This window comes from Ranitomeya imitator, chromosome 9 (genome assembly GCF_032444005.1).
Source record: "Ranitomeya imitator isolate aRanImi1 chromosome 9, aRanImi1.pri, whole genome shotgun sequence".
Taxonomy (NCBI): Eukaryota; Metazoa; Chordata; class Amphibia; order Anura; family Dendrobatidae; genus Ranitomeya; species Ranitomeya imitator.
The window spans coordinates 24706795-24730726 of record NC_091290.1 but is presented as its reverse complement, the minus strand read 5'-3'; the positions used below and the strand labels follow the sequence as shown (position 1 = coordinate 24730726).

The window sequence follows — 23932 nt, the reverse complement described above, 5'->3', positions numbered from 1 at the left end:
ACAGATGTCACATGGACATTTTCGGCTTCCTTCTTTAGGGTCAATAATTGCATCATTCACTGTAAAAGCCACATGTAACAAGTGGCTTCCTCTTGTGAGAACAGTTTTCACAAGTGTGAGAGATTACATAGCAGACAGCCCTATAAACTTTAGTATTAGTTTGACCGTCCCTGTCGGGTTTAAACATGTAAGTATACACTGATTTTATATATTATTGTATGCTGTACATGGCTAGACTAGAAGTGCCGCTGTCAAACTGTAGTGCAGGTGCCATAAGGTGAGATCTGGGAGGTCAGAAAACTGTGGAGGAGAACAACACTAAAGTGTTTAACAACTTCTTAATACTCTTGGGGCACAATTCTATATTACATTTGTGGCTGTTTTGTCTCGCTTTTGGGGTTTTGTGCATGTTTTACATTTGCACCTTATATCTTTTATTTTGTGCCTTTTTTTTTTTAAATCTATTTTATGTGTAGATCTTTTTTAAAAGTTAGTCATTGTGGTTGGGGTTTGGGGTTTCCAGATATTTCTTGCTGATTTTGAAACCGTTGCAAAATTTTTGCACATATGTACTTTTTTCCTCCTTCCTTGAGTTATTTTATCTCTGGAATTTTTGAGACATTTTAGCAGAACATTTCACTTTTTTTGTGCTAAAAAGTCACAAAAAATATTTGGCAAAAATAAAGCGCATTTTTTATTTTGCGTAAAATTCATTAACCATATATACAATTTTGAATAATTTGGCACAATGAGGCCACTGTCACACTTGCGAGTTTTACGTACGTAAGAGCGCAGAAACTACGTCCGTAAAACTTGCATAACATACGGCACAATGATTCTCAATGGGTCTAGTCCTATCAGCCGTATATTACGGATCCGTAATATACGGCGTTCTACGGCCGCACAAAATCGCAGCATGCTGCGTTTGTCACCGTATTGCGCAAAAAAAACGCCAATGAAAGTCTATGGAAGCCAGAAAAATACAGATTACACACGGACCAGCAGTGTGACTTGCGAGAAATACACAGCGGTGTTAGCGAGAAAAGCCGGCAATTCAGTGCGGTGTACAGTAAAATCACACTGACAGGTTAGAATAGAATAGGTAGAATAAATGTGTACACATAGAATAGGTATATATATATCAGTAGACACATATATGTATAGATATTATTACTTCATACAGCGCTAAATAGCTTTAAAGCCGGTAATTTAATTGCCGGCTTTTGCTATCTCCTTCTTAAACCCGACATATGTGACATGGTTTACATACAGTAAACCATCTCATATCCCATTTTTTTGGCATATTCCACACTACTAATGTTAGTAGTGTGTATGTGCAAAATTTGGCCATTCTAACTATTAAAATAAAGGGTTAAATGGCGGAAAAAATTGTAGCGGTGGGATATGGGGTAATGAAGGGTTAATGCCACCTTGCTATTGTAAGGTGACATTAAGCCAAATTAATAATGGAGAGGCGTCAATTATGACACCTATCCATTATTAATCCAATACTAGTAAAGGGTTAAAAAATACAGAAACACATTATTAAAAATTATTTTAATGAAATAAAAACAAAGGTTGTTCTAATATCCCACCGCTACACGGGAATGGGAAGAGAGTGGCCAAGTGCCAGAATAGGCGCATCTTCCAGATGTGCCTTTTCTGGGGTGGCTGGGGGCAGATGTTTTTAGCCAGGGGGGGGGCCAATAACCATGGACCCTCTCCAGGCTATTAATATCTGCCCTCAGTCACTGGCTTTACTACTCTGGCGGAGAAAATTGCGCGGGAGCCCACGCCAATTTTTTTCCGCCATTTAACCCTTTAATTTAATAGCTAGAACGGCCAAATTTTGCATATACACACTACTGACATTAGTAGTGTGGAATATGCAAAAAAATGGGGATATGAGATGGTTTACTGTATGTAAACCAGGTCTCATATCATGTCGGGTTTTAGGAAGGAGATAGCTTTAAAGCCGGTAATTCAATTGCCGGCTTTTGCTATCTCGCGCTGTATGAAGTAATAATATATATACTTATATGTGTCTACTGACAAATATGTTTTGTTTTTTTACACATGGATCCCTTGTATAGCCCTATGTTGGTTTTGCAAGCCTGAGAGAAAAACACGCAGTACGGATGCCATACGGATTACATACGGAGGATGCCATGCGCAAAAAACGCTGACACACCCTGCCTACGGAGGAGCTATGGACCACTTTTTTGGGGACTTTTCAACGTATTACGGCCGTAATATACAGACCGTATTGTCTTACGCTGAGTGTGACTCCAGCCTAAAACATCAGCAAATACCACAAGACAAAAAAACAGTGACCTTCGCCCCTTAGCGACATACAGGGTACGTCATATGCTGACTCCCTGCCTTTGCTGTAGCTCGCAAGCTGATCCCGCATGTTTGTTGGCAGACGATGGCTTTAAGGCGCATTCAGACATTCGTATAAATCGGTCAGAAATCGGACCGCAATGCACGGAGTGGTCACAGGGCTCTGTAGAAGTATATGAAGCTGTCACGCTCCGATTGGGGGACTCGTGGCCAGTCCATACATTGCGGTCTGACCTCGGACTGCTTTGTATGCAAGTCTGAATGAATCCTAATAATCAGCCAGCATCTGGATGTAACTTAACCTGTCAAATGCCACTGTCAATCTATGACAGCAGCATTCACAGTGTGCTGGCAGGTAGGAAGCTGTTCTATGCTCCCATCAGTGCACCCATGCCGTGATCACTGGGTGCCAATGGGTTGCCACGATGGCCAGGAGTCTGCTGAAAACCCCTGTCTCTGTCATGACAGTACTTCTGTGAAAACCAGCTCATCAGTACAGGCACTCGGTGCACCGTGGTCAAACATTTGAAAACACATTCCCACCTGCTTGGTTTCCAAGTATTTCTGCCGCTCCCTGGCTTCATGAAGATAGAGCTGTCAAAGAAGATGGTGGCGGTGGAGATAGATGGAAAACGAGTGAGTGAGACTGCGTATTTAAATACTTGGCTACGTCACGGTGCACCGAGTGCCTGTACTTGGTTTGAACAGTCATTATGATGACTGTTTCATGCACCCTAGAAAATGAACATTGTTGTGCACTATGTCAAAACGAAATTTGGAAACCTTGAAACGGTTAAAACAAGTGACATGATCATTCTTTGAGTGTTTTTTTTATGCTGCAGTGTTTAGTCTTCTTTTGGTTTGTCATGTTTTAAATAAAACCACTTTGTTTTTGATACTCCCTGGTATTTGGCTTTGCTAAAACTTTTGATACATTCATGTACTGATTACATGCATTTTTAAGATATTTTACACAGCGAAAACGCATTAAAAACACGTATGTGATTTTTACATCGAATTAAATTTTATTGTGTAATCTAATATATAAAGCTGAATGTGTGTGTGTATGTATGTCCGGGATTGGCATCTGCACCGTCGCAGCTACAGCCACAAAATTTTGCACAGTCACACGTCTGGACCCCGAGAGCGCCATAGGCTATGTTGTGAGGTGAAATTTTAACCCCACGCTTTCCAATTCAATAAACAATTTTGCCCCTATCTACATAATGGGGAAAAGTGAAAGGAAAAGTGTTGGAGGCAAATTGACAGCTGCCAGATGTGAACAAGGGGGACTTAAAGAGTGAGAGCGATGGCGCCAAAGAGTATATACTGTACAGTTGCTAAGCTGGGGCCCCAACATGGGATACTCACCACACTCGGAAATATGAACACACACACAATGCGCCACAAACTACCACGCGCTTGAACACATATACCACCCTCAGCACACATTTCACCACACATACACCAACCTCGCCACATAAAATTCGAAACACAAAAGTCGCCACTCAAAACTCGCCACGCGCAAAACTCGCCATATGCAAAAACTAGGCTCACGCAAAACTCTCCACACATGCAAAACTCACCTCATGGAAAACTCGCCACACGCAAAACTTGCACACGCGGAAAAATTGCCACATGCACAAAAGTTGCAACGCATGCAAAAGTTGCCTCACACAAAACTTGCACATACTCAAAATGCACCACACATAAAACTCGCCACGTGCAAAACTCACCATGCGCAAAACTTGCTGCACACAACTTGCTACACTAACCTGTCACATGCAACTCGACACGCAAAAAGTTGCTACACGCATGTTGCCACACAACTCGTCTCACAAAAGTCGCTACATGCATGTCGCCACATGCAACTCAACACACACAACTTGACACATGAAACTCACCCTAAAACACACACAAGTCTGGTATTATCCTTCAAAAATAAAAATCTGATTACCGTAATAAGCAGACAAACTACAAGAGCAACAAATATACCATATAGGAAATATGGCAGCTGTCAGTCACATGACCTGTCTATTATGTGTATGTGTGAGCTAATCTATACTGCCAAGGTGGAGGGCTTCCTGTTGGCTGGGGATTTATCAGGCTGCCAATTTAGCTTACAAATACTGAGGTAAAAATACTGACCAAATAACGTGTGAACGCGGTCTAATACAGGAGGAGATGACACACAGGTATATATTATGTACAGGGGAGAGGACACACAGGTATATACTATATACAGGGGAGATGACACACAGGTACAGTATATACTATATACATGAGAGATGACACACGTATATACTATAAACAGGGGAGATGACATACAGGTACATACTATATACAGGGGAGATGACACAGGTATATACTATATACAGGAGGAGATGACACACAGGTTTATACTATATACAGGGGAGATGACACACAGGTATATACTATATACAAGAGATGACATACAGGTATATACTATATATAGGAGGAGATGACATACAGGTATATAGTATATACAGAAGAGATGACACAGGTATATACTATACAGGAGATGACACATGGGTATATACTATATACAGGAGGAGATGACATACAGCAGGTATATACTATTTACAGGGGAGATGACATACAGGTATATACTATATACAAGAGAAGACATACATGTGTATACTATATAAGGGAGATGACAAACATGTATATACCGAGGTGAAAATGAGGGGTGTGAGTTAAAAATGAAAAGGTGTGAGTGCAAAATGAGAGGAGTGAGGGAAAATAGTGTAGTGATCGGAAAATGACAGATGTGAGGTCGAAATGACAAGTGTTAGGGGGGAATGAGAGGAGTGAGGGAGAAAATGAGGTGTAAGGGAGAAAATGAGAGGCATGATGGGAAAATAAGAGACGTGAGGTGCTATAACTAACCACAGATATTTACTATGCCCAGGCAACGCCGGGCTCTTCAGCTAGTATCCACATAAATGTTAATGTACCAGCAAGAGAAGCCGAAATGTTGCGGATTGCAGTAATGCACCAGAGGGGAGTTTATGCTGAGTAAAATAAAAAGCACAGTGTGCATGAGATTTCTATAAAATTCAATTCACTTAAAGCGCCAAAAACTAATTGTGAGAATTTCACCTTTAATAAGCGACACATGGAACAATTTCTGCCTAGAAACTATTGCTTGAATAGACCAACAGCAAATCTGTGGCACAAATAATAAGTTACAAGGTGTTGACTTCTGTCATGAGTTCCAAAGCAAATACATGTTGAATTTTTGCTCTACATGAAGAATACATTATGTGAACGTACCCCTACAATTAGGAAATCCTATGTGAGCTAAATGCATCAATAGATGTTCCCTCTACTATTTGCTATGTTTTCAGATTTGGTTGTTCCTAGACTGGACACAACTGGAGCCAAATGAAAACTGAGCGCAGAATGTTGCTCTTCACTAACAGGAAGATTGAAGAGCGGGAGGAATTAAAACACACAGGTCCCAATGCAATTTTTTTAAATAAGTCCCTTTCTGTTTTGTCAGGTGCAGTTTTTTTGTGCCAAATTCTTCAAAATGGTGCACACGATTCGAGAATTTGGTGCAAAGTAAAAAATTGGCCTTTATTTCCTGTCTTGAACTATTTTTGCAACTATATACAATACAGAGCTAAAGTTTGGACATACCTTCTCATTTGAAGATTTTTCTGTATTTTCATGACTCTGAAAACTGTAAATTCTCACTGAAGGCATCAAAACTATGAATTAACACATGTGGAATTATATACTTAACAAAAAAGTGTAAAACAACTGAAATTATGTCTTATATTCTAGGTTCTTCAAAGTAGCCACCTTTTTGCTTTGATGACTGCTTTGCACACTCTTGGCATTCTCTTTTGGTCTGTACTATATATATATATATATATATATATATATATATATCTCCCTACCGTACAGACTCCGTGTAGCACGGCTACCTACCTAGCTCGCTCCGCACCCCACACTAGCCCTGCTCTCAGCAATACGATCATTTTTCCAGCTTGGCTGTGTTTCCTCTATTGATCTGCTTTATTATTTTGCCTATTTCGTATATATTCAATGGACTTAATAAAGGCACAAATAGAATAATGAATTGGGTGCAAACAAAAAAAACTGCACCTAAACAAAAAAAAAATCAGGTGCAAAGGCAATGATGAATCAGGTTCAAAGTATACTGAATTCTAGAAGTTTCTATTCCAAATTATTCAACTTTTTTTTTGCATAATTGGATTTCTTTACTGGTATTACAGATTAAATGTAGTGGTTTCAATAATACATGTTAAGTCACAAAGTGTTGTCCGATTTTTTTTTTTTTTCTTCCACCACGTACTCAGACTTGCATGGTTAAGTGTGGTCCGAATATCTGGTGCAAATCTTGCATGAGTCAATCAGATATGTGCACGGCCCCATAGAATAACATTGGTCCGAGTTCGATACAATGTTTTGTCGGATGGCACTGGTATCGAAAAATCTAATTTACTAAATTGCAAATTCATCTGGATCATGTTCAGCTGCTCATTCTCATTACAAGACACTGCGCCAATATATTATAAACCATGTACCTGAAGATAAAAAAACAAAGTTTTTAGCTCCATTTTAAACCTTATTCAAATAATAATGGATAACCTTTTAACATCCTGCTACATGTGATCAGAAAACCGCTCACGCACTACATTCCACCTCATGGAATATAATATAAAATCCTTATAAATCAGGGTCAATGCTCTGCTAAACCAGGAAGATCATACTCATGGACTATTCTTGTGTGTACTGTATGTATATATACTGTAACAGTTTTTATCTATTTTAGACAAGAACAAAATATTACTAGTTGCCCCAGAAGATGAGAAGTTCCCAAGTCTGGAAAGTTCTTTCTATATTGTTTTTTGGCCTTGGAGTCACAGTTCTGCTTGTCCGAGGTCCTGCCGATGTTGAGTGTCCAGACCTATCTGAACCCTATATCATACAGGTAAAGAATGCAGGTCCAGATTCATGATTTGCATTTTTGTTTTAAGTAATTTCTTTTTTTTTTTTGTCTTGTGGTATCTATTGCTGTTATTTACACCAAATTCTTCAAAATGGCACACAACGCAGTTATGCAAAGTAAAAAGCTATCTATTTTTTACCTTGACCCGTTTTACAACTTATTAGCACAAAATCTTGCACATTTCATAAAATTGTGAAAAACTGGAACCAAAAATACCAGGTGGGGGGAAAGAAGTACATTTGTGCCAAATCTTGTGACTTTTTAAAAACATGCAATTGATGAGTTAGCCGAAAACATTTGGAAACCCAAAGTTTCTACCACAATAGAAAGCATGTGAAAAAAAACTGGCTAGCACATAAAATTGACTATTTTTTTTTCTAAAGGGGAAATAAAAAAAAAAAAATTGGATGCAAAAAAAAGCCAGACAGAAATGCAATAATGAATTAAACCCAAAATCTTTGAACCAACAAGCACCATACAATAAAAAGGACAGGATCAGGACATGGTGCCAGAATAGAGCTAAATATACAGGTTGATTGACCCACTGATTACATTTTCCAGATTTCATAAATATGTTACTGAGAATTTATTTGTGCATGGCACTCAACATGTTCTTTGTTGTGAATTCTGTGGTCAAGCTCCCTCCTGTGGTCATGAGTGGTACTTCGGCTGGTTCTGTCTATGAGCTTCCTTTGGTGGATGTGAGTGGGGCTGCGGCTTCTGAGTTTCCTTCCTCAGGTGACGAGGTTAAGTCGTTAGGTGCTGCTCTATTTAACTCTACCTAGTTCTTTGTTCCTGGCCTCCAGTCAATGTTCCAGTATTGGTCTTGCTTTCTCCTGGATCGTTCTTGTGGCCTGTCTGCCCTGCATAAGCTAAGTTTTGCTTGTGTTACTTTTGTTTGCTATATTTTCTGTCCAGCTTGCTATATTGGTTTTTATTGCTTGCTGGAAGCTCTGAGATGCAGAGGGAGCACCTCCGTACCGTTAGTCGGTGCGGAGGGTCTTTTTGCCCCCTCTGCGTGGTTGTTTGTAGGGTTTTGTGCTGACCGCAAAGCTATCTTTCCTATCCTCGGTCTATTCAGTAAGTCGGGCCTCACTTTGCTAAAATCTATTTCATCTCTGTGTTTGTATTTTCATCTTAACTCACAGTCATTATATGTGGGGGGCTGCCTTCTCCTTTGGGGAATTTCTCTGAGGCAAGGTAGGCTTATTTTTCTATCCTCAGGGCTAGCTAGTTTCTCAGGCTGTGCCCGAGGCGCCTAGGTCTGGTCAGGAGCGCTCCACGGCTACCTCTAGTGTTGTATGATAGGATTAGGGATTGCGGTCAGCGGAGTTCCCACGTCTCAGAGCTCGTCCTATGTTAGTAACTATCAGGTCACTTGTGTGCTCTTAACCACTAGGTCCATTGTGGTTCTGAATCACCTGTTCATAACAGTACTGGAGGCCCAAAGTACCAATGCTTCTCAATAGAGGGAAAAGAGAAGTTCTGAGACCATTTTTTTTCTCTGTACTGTGTTTTGTCTTTCTTTTCCCCTAGACATTTGGGTGGTTCAGGACACAGGTGTAGTGATGGACATTAAAGATCTGTCTTCTTGTGTGGATCATCTCACTGCAAGAGTACAAAATATTCAAGACTTTGTGGTTCAGAATTCTATGTTAGAGCCAAGAATTCCTATTCCTGATTTGTTTTCTGGAGATAGAGCTAAGTTTCTGAGTTTTAAGAATAATTGTAAACTGTTTCTGGCTTTGAAACCCCGCTCCTCTGGTGACCCAGTTCAACAAGTTAAGATCATTATTTCTTTATTACGTGGCGACCCTCAAGACTGGGCATTTTCCCTTGCGCCAGGAGATCCTGCATTATGTAATATTGATGCGTTTTTTTCTGGAGCTCGGATTGCTGTATGATGAACCTAATTCAGTGGATCAGGCAGAGAAAAATTTGCTGGCTCTGTGTCAGGGTCAGGATGAGGTAGAGATATATTGTCAGAAGTTTAGGAAGTGGTCTGTGCTCACTCAATGGAATGAATGTGCGCTGGCAGCAATTTTCAGAAAAGGTCTCTCTGAAGCCCTTAAGGATGTCATGGTGGGATTTCCTATGCCTGCTGGTCTGAATGAGTCTATGTCTTTGGCCATTCAGATCGGTCGACGCTTGCGTGAGCGTAAAGCTGTGCACCATTTGGCGGTATTATCTGAGCATGGACCTGAGCCTGTGCAGTGCGATAGGACATTGACCAGAGCTGAACGGCAAGAACACAGACGTCAGAATGGGCTGTGTTTTTACTGTGGTGATTCCACTCATGCTATCTCCGATTGTCCTAAGCGCACTAAGCGGTTCTCTAGGTCTGCCACCATTGGTACGGTACAGTCGAAATTTCTTTTGTCCGTTACTTTGATCTGCTCTTTGTCATCCTATTCTGTCATGGCATTTGTGGATTCAGGCACTGCCCTGAATTTTAAGAACTGATACCACGGATACATATCCTATATATAAACATTGGGATATAATCCCATATTAGTAAGGACAATGCAAAAATACTTAGGACACTCCAAAAATAGCCAATCCTACAACAACCAAGGAGTAAAAAAGTCCCATAAACAATAATGCAAATATAAACAATAATTTTATTAAACATATAAGTCACATGTAAACAGATCAGCAGTACAAAGTACAGAGATGATGCACATACAAAAGAAAGACACTAACACTGTAATAACACCGGAGGCATGGCAGGCGGGTAACCCATACCCAGATATAGTCCAACATACAACGCTAAAGTGCTATGTGCAAAGTTTAAGGTGCTAGGATGCATGAAGCTATATCCCTCCCACAAATAGTAGCGTTTAACTCAATCCTACATAAGGTGATCAAAGTAGATAAATACATATCGATAGGTACTCCGCCATGCTTACCAATATAAAAAGTGCCAGTGCGTGTCGCCAGCAGCCCCGACGCGCGTTTCGCGTTGGGCTTCCTCGGGGGGCTGATAGCTGACAGCCCCCCGAGGAAGCCCAACGCGAAACGCGCGTCGGGGCTGCTGGCGACACGCACTGGCACTTTTTATATTGGTAAGCATGGCGGAGTACCTATCGATATGTATTTATCTACTTTGATCACCTTATGTAGGATTGAGTTAAACGCTACTATTTGTGGGAGGGATATAGCTTCATGCATCCTAGCACCTTAAACTTTGCACATAGCACTTTAGCGTTGTATGTTGGACTATATCTGGGTATGGGTTACCCGCCTGCCATGCCTCTGGTGTTATTACAGTGTTAGTGTCTTTCTTTTGTATGTGCATCAACTCTGTACTTTGTACTGCTGATCTGTTTATATGTGACTTATATGTTAATAAAATTATTGTTTATATTTGCATTATTGTTTATGGGACTTTTTTACTCCTTGGTTGTTGTAGGATTGACTGCTCTGAATTTGATGGACTTGGAGTATGCTAGGCGCTGTGGGTTTTTCTTGGAGCCCTTGCAGTATCCTATTCCATTGAGAGGAATTGATGCTACGCCTTTGGCCAAGAATAAGCCTCAGTACTGGACCCAGCTGACCATGTGCATGGCTCCTGTGCATCGGGAGGATATTCGCTTTTTGGTGTTGCATAATTTGCATGATGTGGTCGTGTTGGGGTTGCCATGGCTACAAGTCCATAACCCAGTATTGGATTGGAAATCAATGTCTGTGTCCAGCTGGGGTTGTCAGGGGGTACATGGTGATGTTCCATTTCTGTCTATTTCATCATCCACTCCTTCTGAGGTCCCAGAGTTCTTTTCGGATTACCGGGTTGTATTTGATGAGCCCAAGTCCAGTGCCCTACCTCCGCATAGGGATTGTGATTGTGCTATCGATTTGATTCCTGGTAGTAAGTTTCCTAAAGGTCGACTGTTTAATTTGTCTGTGCCTGAGCACGCCGCTATGCGGAGTTACGTAAAGGAATCCTTGGAGAAGGGTCATATTCGCCCGTCGTCGTCGCCATTGGGAGCAGGGTTCTTTTTTGTGGCCAAGAAGGATGGTTCGCTGAGACCTTGTATTGATTACCGCCTTCTAAATAAAATCACGGTCAAATTTCAGTACCCCTTGCCGCTGCTGTCTGATTTGTTTGCTCGGATTAAGGGATTTGGTGGCTAGGTCCTTTTGGTGGCCGTCTCTGTCACGGGATGTGCGTTCGTTTGTGCAGTCCTGTGGGATTTATGCTCGGGCTAAGCCCTGCTGTTCTCGTGCCAGTGGGTTGCTTTTGCCCTTGCCAGTCCCGAAGAGGCCCTGGACACATATCTCTATGGATTTTATTTCGGATCTCCCCGTCTCTCAAAAAATGTCGGTCATTTGGGTTGTTTGTGATCGCTTCTCTAAGATGGTCCATTTGGTACCCTTGTCTAAATTGCCTTCCTCCTCTGATTTGGTGCCATTGTTTTTCCAGCATGTGGTTCGTTTACATGGCATTCCGGAGAACATCGTTTCTGACAGAGGTTCCCAGTTTGTTTCGAGGTTTTGGCGAGCCTTTTGTGCTAGGATGGGCATTGATTTGTCTTTTTCCTCGGCTTTCCATCCTCAGACAAATGGCCAGACTGAACAAACCAATCAGACCTTGGAAACATATCTGAGATGTTTTGTTTCTGCCGATCAGGATGATTGGGTGTCCTTTTTGCCTTTGGCTGAGTTCGCCCTTAATAATCGGGCCAGCTCGGCTACTTTGGTTTCGCCGTTTTTCTGCAATTCTGGTCTCCATCCTCGTTTCTCTTCAGGGCAGGTTGAGTCTTCTGACTGTCCTGGTGTGGATACTGTGGTGGATAGGTTGCAGCAGATTTGGACTCATGTGGTGGACAATTTGACATTGTCTCAGGAGAAGGCTCAACGTTTCGCTAACCGCAGGCGCTGTGTGGGTCCCCGACTTCGTGTTGGGGATTTGGTTTGGTTGTCATCTCGTTATATTCCTATGAAAGTTTCCTCTCCTAAGTTTAAGCCTCGTTTCATTGGTCCGTATAGGATTTCTGAGGTTCTTAATCCTGTGTCTTTTCGTTTGACCCTTCCAGCTTCTTTTTCCATCCATAACGTATTCCATAGGTCATTGTTGCGGAGATACGTGGCACCTGTGGTTCCATCTGTTGATCCTCCTGCCCCGGTTTTGGTTGATGGGGAGTTGGAGTATATAGTGGAGAAGATTTTGGATTCTCGTATTTCGAGACGGAAACTCCAGTACTTGGTTAAGTGGAAGGGTTACGGTCAGGAAGATAATTCCTGGGTCTTTGCCTCTGATGTTCATGCTGCCGATCTGGTTCGTGCCTTTCATTTGGCTCATCCTGGTCGGCCTGGGGGCTCTGGTGAGGGTTCGGTGACCCCTCCTCAAGGGGGGGGTACTGTTGTGAATTCTGTGGTCAAGCTCCCTCCTGTGGTCATGAGTGGTACTTCAGCTGGTTCTGTCTATGAGCTTCCTTTGGTGGATGTGAGTGGGGCTGCGGCTTCTGAGTTTCCTTCCTCAGGTGACGAGGTTAAGTCGTTAGGTGCTGCTCTATTTAACTCCACCTAGTTCTTTGTTCCTGGCCTCCAGTCAATGTTCCAGTATTGGTCTTGCTTTCTCCTGGATGGTTCTTGTGGCCTGTCTGCCCTGCATAAGCTAAGTTTTGCTTGTGTTACTTTTGTTTGCTATATTTTCTGTCCAGCTTGCTATATTGGTTTTTATTGCTTGCTGGAAGCTCTGAGACGCAGAGGGAGCACCTCCGTACCGTTAGTCGGTGCGGAGGGTCTTTTTGCCCCCTCTGCGTGGTTGTTTGTAGGGTTTTGTGCTGACCGCAAAGCTATCTTTCCTATCCTCGGTCTATTCAGTAAGTCGGGCCTCACTTTGCTAAAATCTATTTCATCTCTGTGTTTGTATTTTCATCTTAACTCACAGTCATTATATGTGAGGGGCTGCCTTCTCCTTTGGGGAATTTCTCTGAGGCAAGGTAGGCTTATTTTTCTATCCTCAGGGCTAGCTAGTTTCTCAGGCTGTGCCCGAGGCGCCTAGGTCTGGTCAGGAGCGCTCCACGGCTACCTCTAGTGTTGTATGATAGGATTAGGGATTGCGGTCAGCGGAGTTCCCACATCTCAGAGCTCGTCCTATGTTAGTAACTATAGGTCACTTGTGTGCTCTTAACCACTCGGTCCATTGTGGTTCTGAATCACCTGTTCATAACAGTTCTTTTCACTGACTTTTCCTGTGTTTATATAGAGAAAAGAAGTACAGGATAATCGCTTGTTTGAAGTGAACAGAGACACTCTGCAAAAGCTTGACATTCCCTATAAATATCTACTGGGTTCTCAGCCTGGAACCAAAAGTGAGTATACCCTTTAATTAAACTTTTGCTTCAGGGGAAATAAATATTATTTAAAAAAAAAAAAAAAAAGTTGGAATTGGTGTGAAGGGGAATATGAACTACAAATAGACAACAAATAAATAAAATAAAACATTTCTGAAAGATTCTTGGATGTAATTTCTGGAGAAATGGCTGTAGGTGTCTCTACATTTTCATATAGTGGTCTCTATATAATTGGGTGCACAAAGTGCCTGGGCTTTGTTTGATCAGTCATTCTGTGCTGACAGAGTCCCGGGACCGCTCCCAGCACATTAATCCCCGGAACACTGCGATCAAACAAGATCGCAGTGTTCTGGCGGCATAGGGAAGCATCGCGCAGGGAGGGGGCTCCCTGCCTGCTTCCCTGAGACCTCAGAACAATGCAATGTGATCGCGTTGTTCAGAGGGTCTCCTACGTCCCCCTCCCTGCAGGCCCCGGATCCAAGATGGGCACCGGGTCCTTCCGAGTCCTGCAGGGAGGTGGCTTGCCGGCGTCTGCTGAGAGCAGGCGCCGGCAAGCCTCCTGCACTGCCTGTCAGATCGCTGATCTGACACAGTGCTGTGCAAAGTGTCAGATCAGATATCTGACAATATATAGTGATGTCCCACCCTGGGACGAAGTAAAAAAGTTTAAAAAAACCACTGTGTAAAAATATCTAAAAAAAAAAAAATTCTAATTAAAGAAAAACAAATGTAATAAAAATAATACATATCTTTATGTAAATAAAAAAACAAACAATAAAAGTACACCTATTTAGTATCGCCACCTCCGTAACGACCCGACCTATAAAACTGTCCCACTAGTTAACCACTTCAATGAACACCGTAAAAAAAAAAAAAAAAAAAAAAAGATGCAAAAAACAATGCTTTATCATCATACCGCCAAACAAAAAGTGGAATAACACGCAATCAAAAAGACGGATATAAATAAACATGACACCGCTGAAAACGTCATCTTGTCCTGCAAAAAACGAGCTGCCATACAGCACCACCAGCGAAAAAATAAAGTTATAGTTCTCAGAATAAAGCGATGCAAAAACAATTATTTTTCCTATAAAATAGTTTTTATTGTATAAAAGCGGGAAAACATAACAAAATTATATAAATGAGGTATCGCTGTAATCGTACTGACCCGAAGAATAAAAGTGCTTCATCAATTTTACCAAACGTGGAACGGTATAAACGCTCCCTCCCCCAAAAGAAATTCAGGAATTGCTGGTTTTGTTCATTCTGCCTAACAAAAATTGGAATAAAAAGCGATCAAAAAATATCATGTGTCCAAAAATGGTACCAATAAAAACGTCAACTCTTCCTGCAAAAAACAAGACCACACATGACTGTGGACCAAAATATGGAAAAATTATAGCTCTCAATGTGGTGACGCAAAAACTATTTTTTGCAATAAAAAGTGTCTTTTAGTGTGTAACCGCTGCCAAACAAAAATCCGCTATAAAAACCCGCTATAAATAGTAAATCAAACCCCCCTTTATCACCCCTTAGGCTGGTTTCACACTTGCGTTTTGATCTGCAGCGTTTTAAACGCAAACACATTTGGTGCAAAAACGCGTTTAAACGCTGCGTTTTTTAGGCGCATGCATTTTTGCATGTTTTAATGCAAACGCGGCAAGTTGACGCGTTTACAAGCGTTTTTTTCCTGCGTTTGCGTTTTTGAAACGCATAATGAGAAGTGTTTGAAAGCTGCCAATCATCAAAATCAACTAGAAAACCCACTATAAACAGAAATACCTAGGGTTAGGATCCCTAGTAACCCTAGGGATCCTAACCCTAACTCTAACCCTAACTCTAACTCTAACTCTAAAACACAAACTCTAACCCTAAAACACAAACTCTAACCCTAAAACACAAACTCTAACCCTAAAACACAAACTCTAACCCTAAAACACAAACTCTAACCCTAAAACACAAACTCTAACCCTAACACAAATTCTAACCCTTAGGGTTAGGGTTAGGATCCCTTAGGGTTAGGGTTTGGGGGTGGCTTATCAGTGTGTATTCTTGTGTTTTTCTATAAAAACGCATACGTTTAAAAATGCATGCATTTCTGCAATACAACGCATGCAGAGAAAAAACGCATGCGTTGCAAAAACGCGTCAATGTTAATGTTAAGTATAGGGAAAAAACGCATGCTTTTTTTTGCGTTTTTTTAGCGCAAAAACGCAAAAAAAAAAAAAAAAAGGGAAATGTGAAACCAGCCTTAGTTAGGTAAAAATAATAAAATAAAAAAAAGGATTTAGGGTTGGGGCTAAAGTTAGGGTTAGGTTTGGGGCTAAAGTTGGGGTTAGGGTTTGGATTACATTTACGGTTGGGTTAGGGGTGTGTCAGGGGTTAGGGGTGTGTCAGGGGTTAGGGGTGTGGTTAGGTTTATGGTTAGGTTTGGGATTAGGGTTAGTGGTGTGTTCAGGTTAGGGGTGTGGTTAGGGTTATCGTTAGGGTCGGGATTAGGGTTAGGGGTGTATTGGGGTTGGGTTTAGGTTAGGGGTGTGTTGGATTAGGGTTGGAGTTAGAATTGCGGGGTTTCCACTGTTTAGGCACATCAGGGGCTCTGCAAACGCAACATGGTGTCCGTTCTCAATTCCAGCCAATTCTGCGTTTAAAAAGTAAAACGGCGCTCCTTCCCTTCCGAGATCTGCGGTGCGCCCAAACAGTGGTTTACCCCCACACATGGGGTATCAGCGTACTCAGGAGAAATTGGACAACAACTTTTGCGGTCCAATTTCTCCTGTTGCCCTTGGGAAAATAAAAATTTGAGGGCTAAAATATAATTTTTGTGGGGAAAAAATGATTTTTTATTGTCACGGCTCTGCGTTATAAACTTTAGTGAAACACTTAGGGGTTCAAAGTTCTCACAACACATCTATGTAAGTTACTTGGGGTCTAGTTTCCAAAATGGGGTCACTTGTGTGGGGTTTCTACTGTTTAGGCACATCAGGGGCTCTCCAAACGCGACATGGCATCTGATCTCAATTCCAGCCAATTCTGCATTGAAAAAGTCAAGCAGTGCTACTTCCCTTCCAAGCTCTGCCATGCACCCAAACAGTGGTTTACCCCCACATATGGGGTATCAGCGTACTCAGGACAAATTGCACAACAACTTTTGGGATCCAATTTCTCCTGTTATCCTTGGGAAAATAACAAATTGGGGCGGAAAAAAATGATTTTTGTGAAACAAATATGATTTTTTATTTTTACGGCTCTACATTATAAAATTCTGTGAAGCATTTGGGGGTTTAAAGTGCTCATCTCACATGTAGATAAATTCCTTAGGGGGTTTACTTTCCAAAATGTTGTCACTTGTGGGGGGATTCCACTGTTTAGGCACATCAGGGGCTCTCCAAACGCGACATGGCATCCTATCTCAATTCCAGCCAATTTTGCATTGAAAAGTCAGATGGCGCTCCTTCCCTTCCAAGCTCTGCCATGCGCCCAAACAGTGGTTTACCCCCACATATGGGGTATCTGCGTACTCAGGATAAATTGTACAACTTTTGGGGTCCAATTTCTCCTTTTACCCTTGGTACAATAAAACAAATTGCATCTGAAGTAATTGTTTTGTGAAAAAAGTTAAATGTTCATTTTTTTTTAAACATTCCAAAAATTTCTGTGAAGCACCTGAAGGGTTAATAAACTTCTTAAATGTGTTTTTGAGCACCTTGAGGGGTGCAGTTTTTAGAAAATATCAAAAAGTGACACCATTCTATTATATAGACCCCTCAAAGCAGGGCCGTATTTAGAGTTTCTGCTGCCCTAGGCACTTTTAGTGCTGCCTCCCACTTTGGTGAGTAAGTCACTATCGGCAGTCGCCTTTTGCATCAGATCGGCAGTTTTTCTGCATCTGCCGCGTACCGGATCACTTACGGCAACACTGCGTTCAACCTCATTCATTCCCTATGGGATTTGCGGCACTTGCCATGATCTGGCAAATGCGGTACCATACCTGCCAACTTTTGAAAAAGGGAAGGAGTTATGAAGTTTGCGGCGCACTACGTGCGCCGTGGCAAATTTTAGGCCACACCTCTGACCACACCCATTTCACAACTAGTCACACCCATATCCACGTCCCAACCACAGCCATTTAGCACTGCTGATCACACTGTTTTATATACAATAATTATAAACAAAAAAATATGGCCACACAGTGCTCCATACTGTATAATGGCCACACATGATGCTCAATACTGTATAATGGCCATTGGCCACACATGATGCTCCATCCTGTATAACGGCCACACATGATGCTCCATTCTGTATAACGGCCACACATGATGCTCCATCCTGTATAACGGCCACACATGATGCTCCATCCTGTATAACGGCCACACATGATGCTCCATCCTGTATAACGACCACACATGATGCTCCATCCTGTATAATGGCCACACAATGCTCCATACTGTATAATGGCCGCACGTGATGCTCCATACTGTATAATGACAACACATGATGCTCAATACTGTATAATGACCGCACATGATGCTCCATACTGTATATTGGCAGCACATGATGCTCCATACTGTATATTGGCAGCACATGATGCTCCATACTGTATAACGGCCGCACATGATGCTCCATCCTGTATAACGGCCACACATGATGCTCCATCCTGTATAACGGCCACACATGATGCTCCATACTGTATAATGGCCACACACTGCTCCATACTGTATAATGGCCACACACTGCTCCATACTGTATAATGGCCGCACAAGATGCTCCATACTGTATAATGGCCACACATGATGCTCAATACTGTATTATGGCCACACACAGTTCTCCATACTGTATAATGACCCCCCCCCCCCCCCGTGTGCATGGCTCATATTCCTCCACCCCCCACATCTGTATGCATGGCTCATATTCCTCCACCCCCCATCTTGAATGGCGCGGCTTACCGTCCTCCTTCTTCCCCCCTCCCCTGTCCCCCCATCCCTTATACTCACCTGCTCCTCACCGCGCGGCCGCAACGTCCCTCTGGCTGTCCCGACTCCCGGCGCGCTGCACCTTCTTCCTGCGTGAGCGGTCAGGTGATACCGCTCTGCTCATTAAGGTCATGAATATGCGCATATTCATGACCTTAATTAGCGGTACCACGTGACCGCTCATTAAGGACGAGCTCCAGACGCCGAGACCAGGCATCGCTGGAGCAGCAGGGTGAGTATTGTCTTCAAGGAGGGCGGGTGGGAGGCGGGAGGGAGGGAGGGTGGGCGGTCAGTTGGGGCGGGGGTCGTTCGGTAGGTGACCCAGCTTTAAAAAAAAAAAAAAAAAAAAAAACCTTGCTCAGGTGCCGCCCCCTGCATTGTCCCCGCCCTAGGCACGTGCCCTCACGTGCCTAGTGGCAAATACGGCCCTGCCTCAAAGTGACTTCAAATGTGATGGGGTCCCTAAAAAAAATGGTGTAGTAAAAATGAGAAATCGCTGGTCAAATTTTAACCCTTATAACTCCCTAACAAAAAAAAAATGTTGGCTCCAAAATTGTGCTGATGTAAAGTAGACATGTGGGAAATGTTACTTATTAAGTATTTTGTGTGACATATCTCTGTGATTTAAGGCTGGTTTCACACTTGCGTTTTAAAACGCTTGCGTTAAAAAAAAAAACGCATGGTGGAAAAACGCATGTAAACGCGTGCAAACGCTGCGTTTTTTAGATGCATGCGTTTTTGGATGTGGTGAAAAAAATGCGGTGTTTTGACGCGTTTACATGCGTTTTTTCATGCGTTTGCGTTTTTTAAACGCATGATGAGAAGTGTGTGACAGCTGCCAATCATCAAAATCAAGTAAAAATCCCACTATAAACAGAAAAAGCTAGGGTTAGGGATCCTAACCCTAAAGGGATCCTAACCCTAACCCTAACCCTAGGGATCCTAACCCTACCCCTAACCCTAACGGGATCCTAACCCTTAGGGTTAGGGGTAGGGGTAGGGTTAGGATCCCTAGGGTTAGGGGTAGGGTTAGGATCCCTAGGGGTAGGGTTAGGGGTAGGATCCCTTTAGGGTTAGGATCCCTTTATCACCTTTATGGTGGGGGGTGGCATATCAGTGTGTTTTCTGTTTTTTTTTCTATAAAAACGCATGAGTTTCCATTGACTGCAATGTATTTTTTGCGTAAAAACAAGCCTCTGAAAATTACTACATGTTGCATTTCTGCAAAAGAAGGCATGCAGCAAAAAAAAGTATGCGTTCAAAAACGCGACCAAACGCGTATAAAAAAAATGCATGCGTTTTTAATGTTAAACATAGGGAAAAAAAAGCATGCTTTTTTTGCGGTACAAACGCTGCAGATAAAAACGCAAGTGTGAAACCAGCCTAAGGGCATGAAAATTCAAAGTCGGAAAAATGCGAAATCTTTGCCAAATTTCTGTTTTTTTTTCACAAATAAACGCAAGTAATATCAAAGAAATTTTACCACTATCATAAAGTACAATGTGTCACGAGAAAACAAGGTCAGAATCACCGGGATCCATTGAAGCGTTCCAGAGTTATAACCTCATAAAGGGGCAGTGGTCAGAATTGTAAAAATTGGCCCGGTCATTAACGTGCAAACCACCCTTGGGGGTAAAGGGGTTAAAAACGTCACGTCAGGATACAATTAACAAACAAACCCTCTCACAGCAATATATCCAAAAAATGAAAATGCTTCGGTGTCGAAAAATGGTGACTTTAGTGATTTTTTTTTTTCTTTTTACTTACAAATTTCCCAACTTTCTTCACCACATAAATAAATTAAAAACAAACTATACATGTGTGGTATCTGCGTACTCGTACTGACCAGGAGAATGATATTGCCAGGTCAGTTTTACTACATGGTGAACATGGTAAATAAAAAAAATAATTTTTTTGCAATTTCAACGCACTTGGAAATTTTTTCCCTGCTTTCCAGTGCATCACATGATCAATCACAGATACTTCAATTGCAGTAAAAAGATGTACATAACATTCTGAAAGTGGTTGGATATAGTTCTAGGAGATTTCAATCTCTTGAATGCAACCAGATATTGTAATATCAAAGGACCCCACCAGAAACAAATGATTCATTGATAATCAACAGCCCATCTAATAACCGTGCACTGACAGACTTTGTTTTTTTTTGGGGGGCTGTTAAAAAAAAACAAAAAAACAAAACAAACAGTCCAGAAATGACCAGTGTTAGTCATTTGTGATCAGACAGACTGTTCTGTGCACAGACACTGACGCAAAAGAGGTAACATCACCCTGTTGTTACTGAAGTAAGTGATGTGCTATATATTCCATAACCCCTCCATAGTACGCTTGCCAGAAGCAAAGAAGAACAAATGTGGCCTGCGTTTAGTGGTACTACTAACCGGATGGCCGGTACCAGTGGTGGTCGTCTGCTGCTAGCGGCCACCACATACTTGGCTGTGGTATGTTGTTCTTTCTTTCTTCCCCCCCCCCCTTTTTTTTTTTTCTTCCTTTTTACACTAGCCTATCCGTTGACACTTTTAGGTATGGCGTGTATCATTGTCAAATTGGACTAGTAAAATAAATCTTAAAAACAGACTCACAATGTTAAATATTTTTTCTCCACAACATTCTACCCCCTTCCCATATATTACAAAATAATTTCATAAGAGATCAGGAAAAAGACTCAAATTGCAATTGTAGTACAGTGAATTTGTTGCTGCTCTTCAATATACATGAACCTTTAGTAGGAGTTGGAATGTGGGATCAGAGTCGGATGTTTAAAGAGATTTCCACTACGGGGACAACCTCTTTTCAATCCAACTACGGGGACAACCTCTTTTCAATCCATAGGTTTGCCCCCAGTAAAATAACAACACTTATATTCCCCTTTGGTGCTGGGGCAATTCCAGTGGCATCGATACTGTGTTTCCCGAAGCTTATGTGACACCGTTGCATCATGCGAGCCCTGCTGGTCTATCAGGTGCCACTTCACCCTCTCTGCCTTTGGACATATCAAATATGTCCAGAGGAAGTAGCAGCACTCGCCTTCTCCGGATGGGATGTGTCTGAAGGAGGGGAAAGTGAAGTAGCCGCTGATTGGCTGCAGAGACTACATGACATAACCATGTTACGAGAGCCCCGGGAGAGATAGTGCAGATGCCACCAGCATGGACCCATCACCAAAGGGAAGTATAACTGTTAATTTACCTCGGGGAAGGCATATAAGGATTGAGAAGGGGTTGTCCCAGTAGTGAAAAACCCCTTTAACTTACCACTTCTAGAGCCCTAGTCATAAGCATCACATTGATAATGCTGGATAAATCTTAGATGTATAGTGGTCGGCCAACCATTTATTTAACCAAGACACCAAACACTTTTATAAACCAGAAGACCCCATTTTATAATAATATATGTCTTCCATTTTTCTAAGGATTCCTATCCATTGGCATATCTTCTGTGAAAAGAAAAAAGGAAAGTTATCTGCTGACCACAATCCAGTCCATCTTCAGCCACTGCAGTCAGGACGAGTTGAATGAATTGGTGGTGGTGATCTACTTGGCGGATACAAGTCACACTTATAACCAAAACACTGCAGAGGAAATACAAAAGCAGTTTTCTTTGGAAATTGCCTCAGGTCACCTCATTGTTATCCGCAGCTATAATAATGCCTACCCGCCTCTGAATGGCTTGAAGAGGAACTATAACGACGCTCCTGAGAGAGTGAGTTTTCGCTCAAAGCAAAATGTGGACTATGCTTTTTTGGTCAACTTTTGTGCAAACCTGACTCAATATTATCTTATGCTAGAGGATGATGTGACTTGTTCTAGTCACTTCCTTACATCAATTAAAACATACGTCAATAAGAACACCTCTCCTTGGACTACTATAGCATTTTCCAACTTGGGATACATTGGAAAGCTTTACCGCAATGAAGACCTTCCCAAGCTGGCCCGTTTTTTGCTCCTCTTCTATGATGAAATGCCATGTGATTGGCTCCTAGACCTGTTTTATAAATCCAAAGCTCAGAAGGATATTATCCGATACAAACCATCTCTCTTTCAACATATAGGAAAATATTCCTCATTCCAGGGCACTCAAAATAGGCTGCTGGACAAAGACTTTGCCGAAGTAGTACAAACGTTTGGAGATCGGCCACTGGCTTCTTGCTTCACAGATATTAAAGTGTATAAAGACAACACTCCAGATAATGTTTGTTTCCAAGGTCCCAACTTCTTTTGGGGAATAGAAATACATCTGGGCAACTATTTTACAATGGTTTTCCAGGAACCAATCAACATTAAAAAAATAAGCATTGTTACTGGGACTTCAGAGCATCCTTATGATGTTCTGAAATCGGGTACTGTACAGGTAGGAAAAGAAAAAGAGCAAAATCAAGAAAGCTGCAAAACATTCACAAAAATTGGAGAGTTTGAAAATGGAAACTTTGTAATTGATAACATAAACCAAGCAACAGGGGGCTCGATAGACTGCCTTAAAATTCAGGTTTCTGCACCCCAGGATAACTGGCTTATAATACAAAAAATAGGTATTTGGGTCAGGACGGAAACTATACATAATGACACCGCATCTCATGTTGTTTTGGCCTCTAAGTTGGTTCAATTGTAGATTGTGGTTGATCTGTATTGCATCCTTCTTTCATGAATCCCCATCCCCATTATTTTTGTAGTTATCAAATGATTTCTCCCTCCAGGTCACGGTTGGAATCCAGGCGGTGAACACTGTGCTGTCATTTTGGACTTGACACAAATCACGTGTTATTTACACCTTAATGATCAGAGTGTTCATCTAGAAAAGACTAGACACTTTTTAGCAATTTGGTGCACAATGTGGTTTAAATGTCCCAATTTTATTCTATCAAGATAATTTTCTAACTTTCTTTTTGTGATACCTAGGTCTGTTTTTTTTTGGCATTTAAAAATTAAAAAAAAAAAAGTTAATTTCTAGCTCTTCTCTTATTTTTTTTATATTTACAAATTGAGTTTTAATATGGGTTCTCTATGTTGCTTTGGTCATTTTGACACAAAATATTAATTACCGGAGGTCAGAAAAGAACTCCGGGGTAATTTATCTTTAACTTTTTTCCATTATATCTGGGGTATCCATAAGAGCACAAGACACAAAGACACATCAGTGGCTGGCAGATCTGATGTCAGTTTGCGATGACTTGACAGCCTTGCTAAGTCTGGGTCATCTGTAGATCAAGTGATCTTGGGGACCAATGCAGGTCATAAAAACAGATTCTCACATCTGGATCCAGCACTCAAACTGCACTCGCTCCTTTGCAGGAGTCA

The 23932-nt window shown here is 41.7% G+C and overlaps 1 protein-coding gene across 2 annotated transcripts in view; it reads left to right on the top strand.

The window, feature by feature from the left end:
- LOC138648981 (alpha-1,6-mannosyl-glycoprotein 4-beta-N-acetylglucosaminyltransferase-like) overlaps positions 1 to 23578 on the top strand; it is a 65183-nt gene extending 41605 nt beyond the window's left edge. The window contains exons 1-4 of one of the 2 annotated variants that reach the window (XM_069739003.1): positions 115 to 187; positions 7172 to 7330; positions 13560 to 13665; positions 22051 to 23578. In XM_069739003.1, coding sequence (XP_069595104.1) covers positions 7205 to 7330; positions 13560 to 13665; positions 22051 to 23246 — 1428 coding nt within the window. In that variant the 5' untranslated portion in view covers positions 115 to 187; positions 7172 to 7204 and the 3' untranslated portion in view covers positions 23247 to 23578. Of the gene's footprint in view, positions 1 to 114; positions 188 to 7171; positions 7331 to 13559; positions 13666 to 22050 lie in introns of those variants that run through there. The other variant, XM_069739002.1, reaches the window with a different exon arrangement.
- Positions 23579 to 23932: the final 354 nt, after the last annotated feature.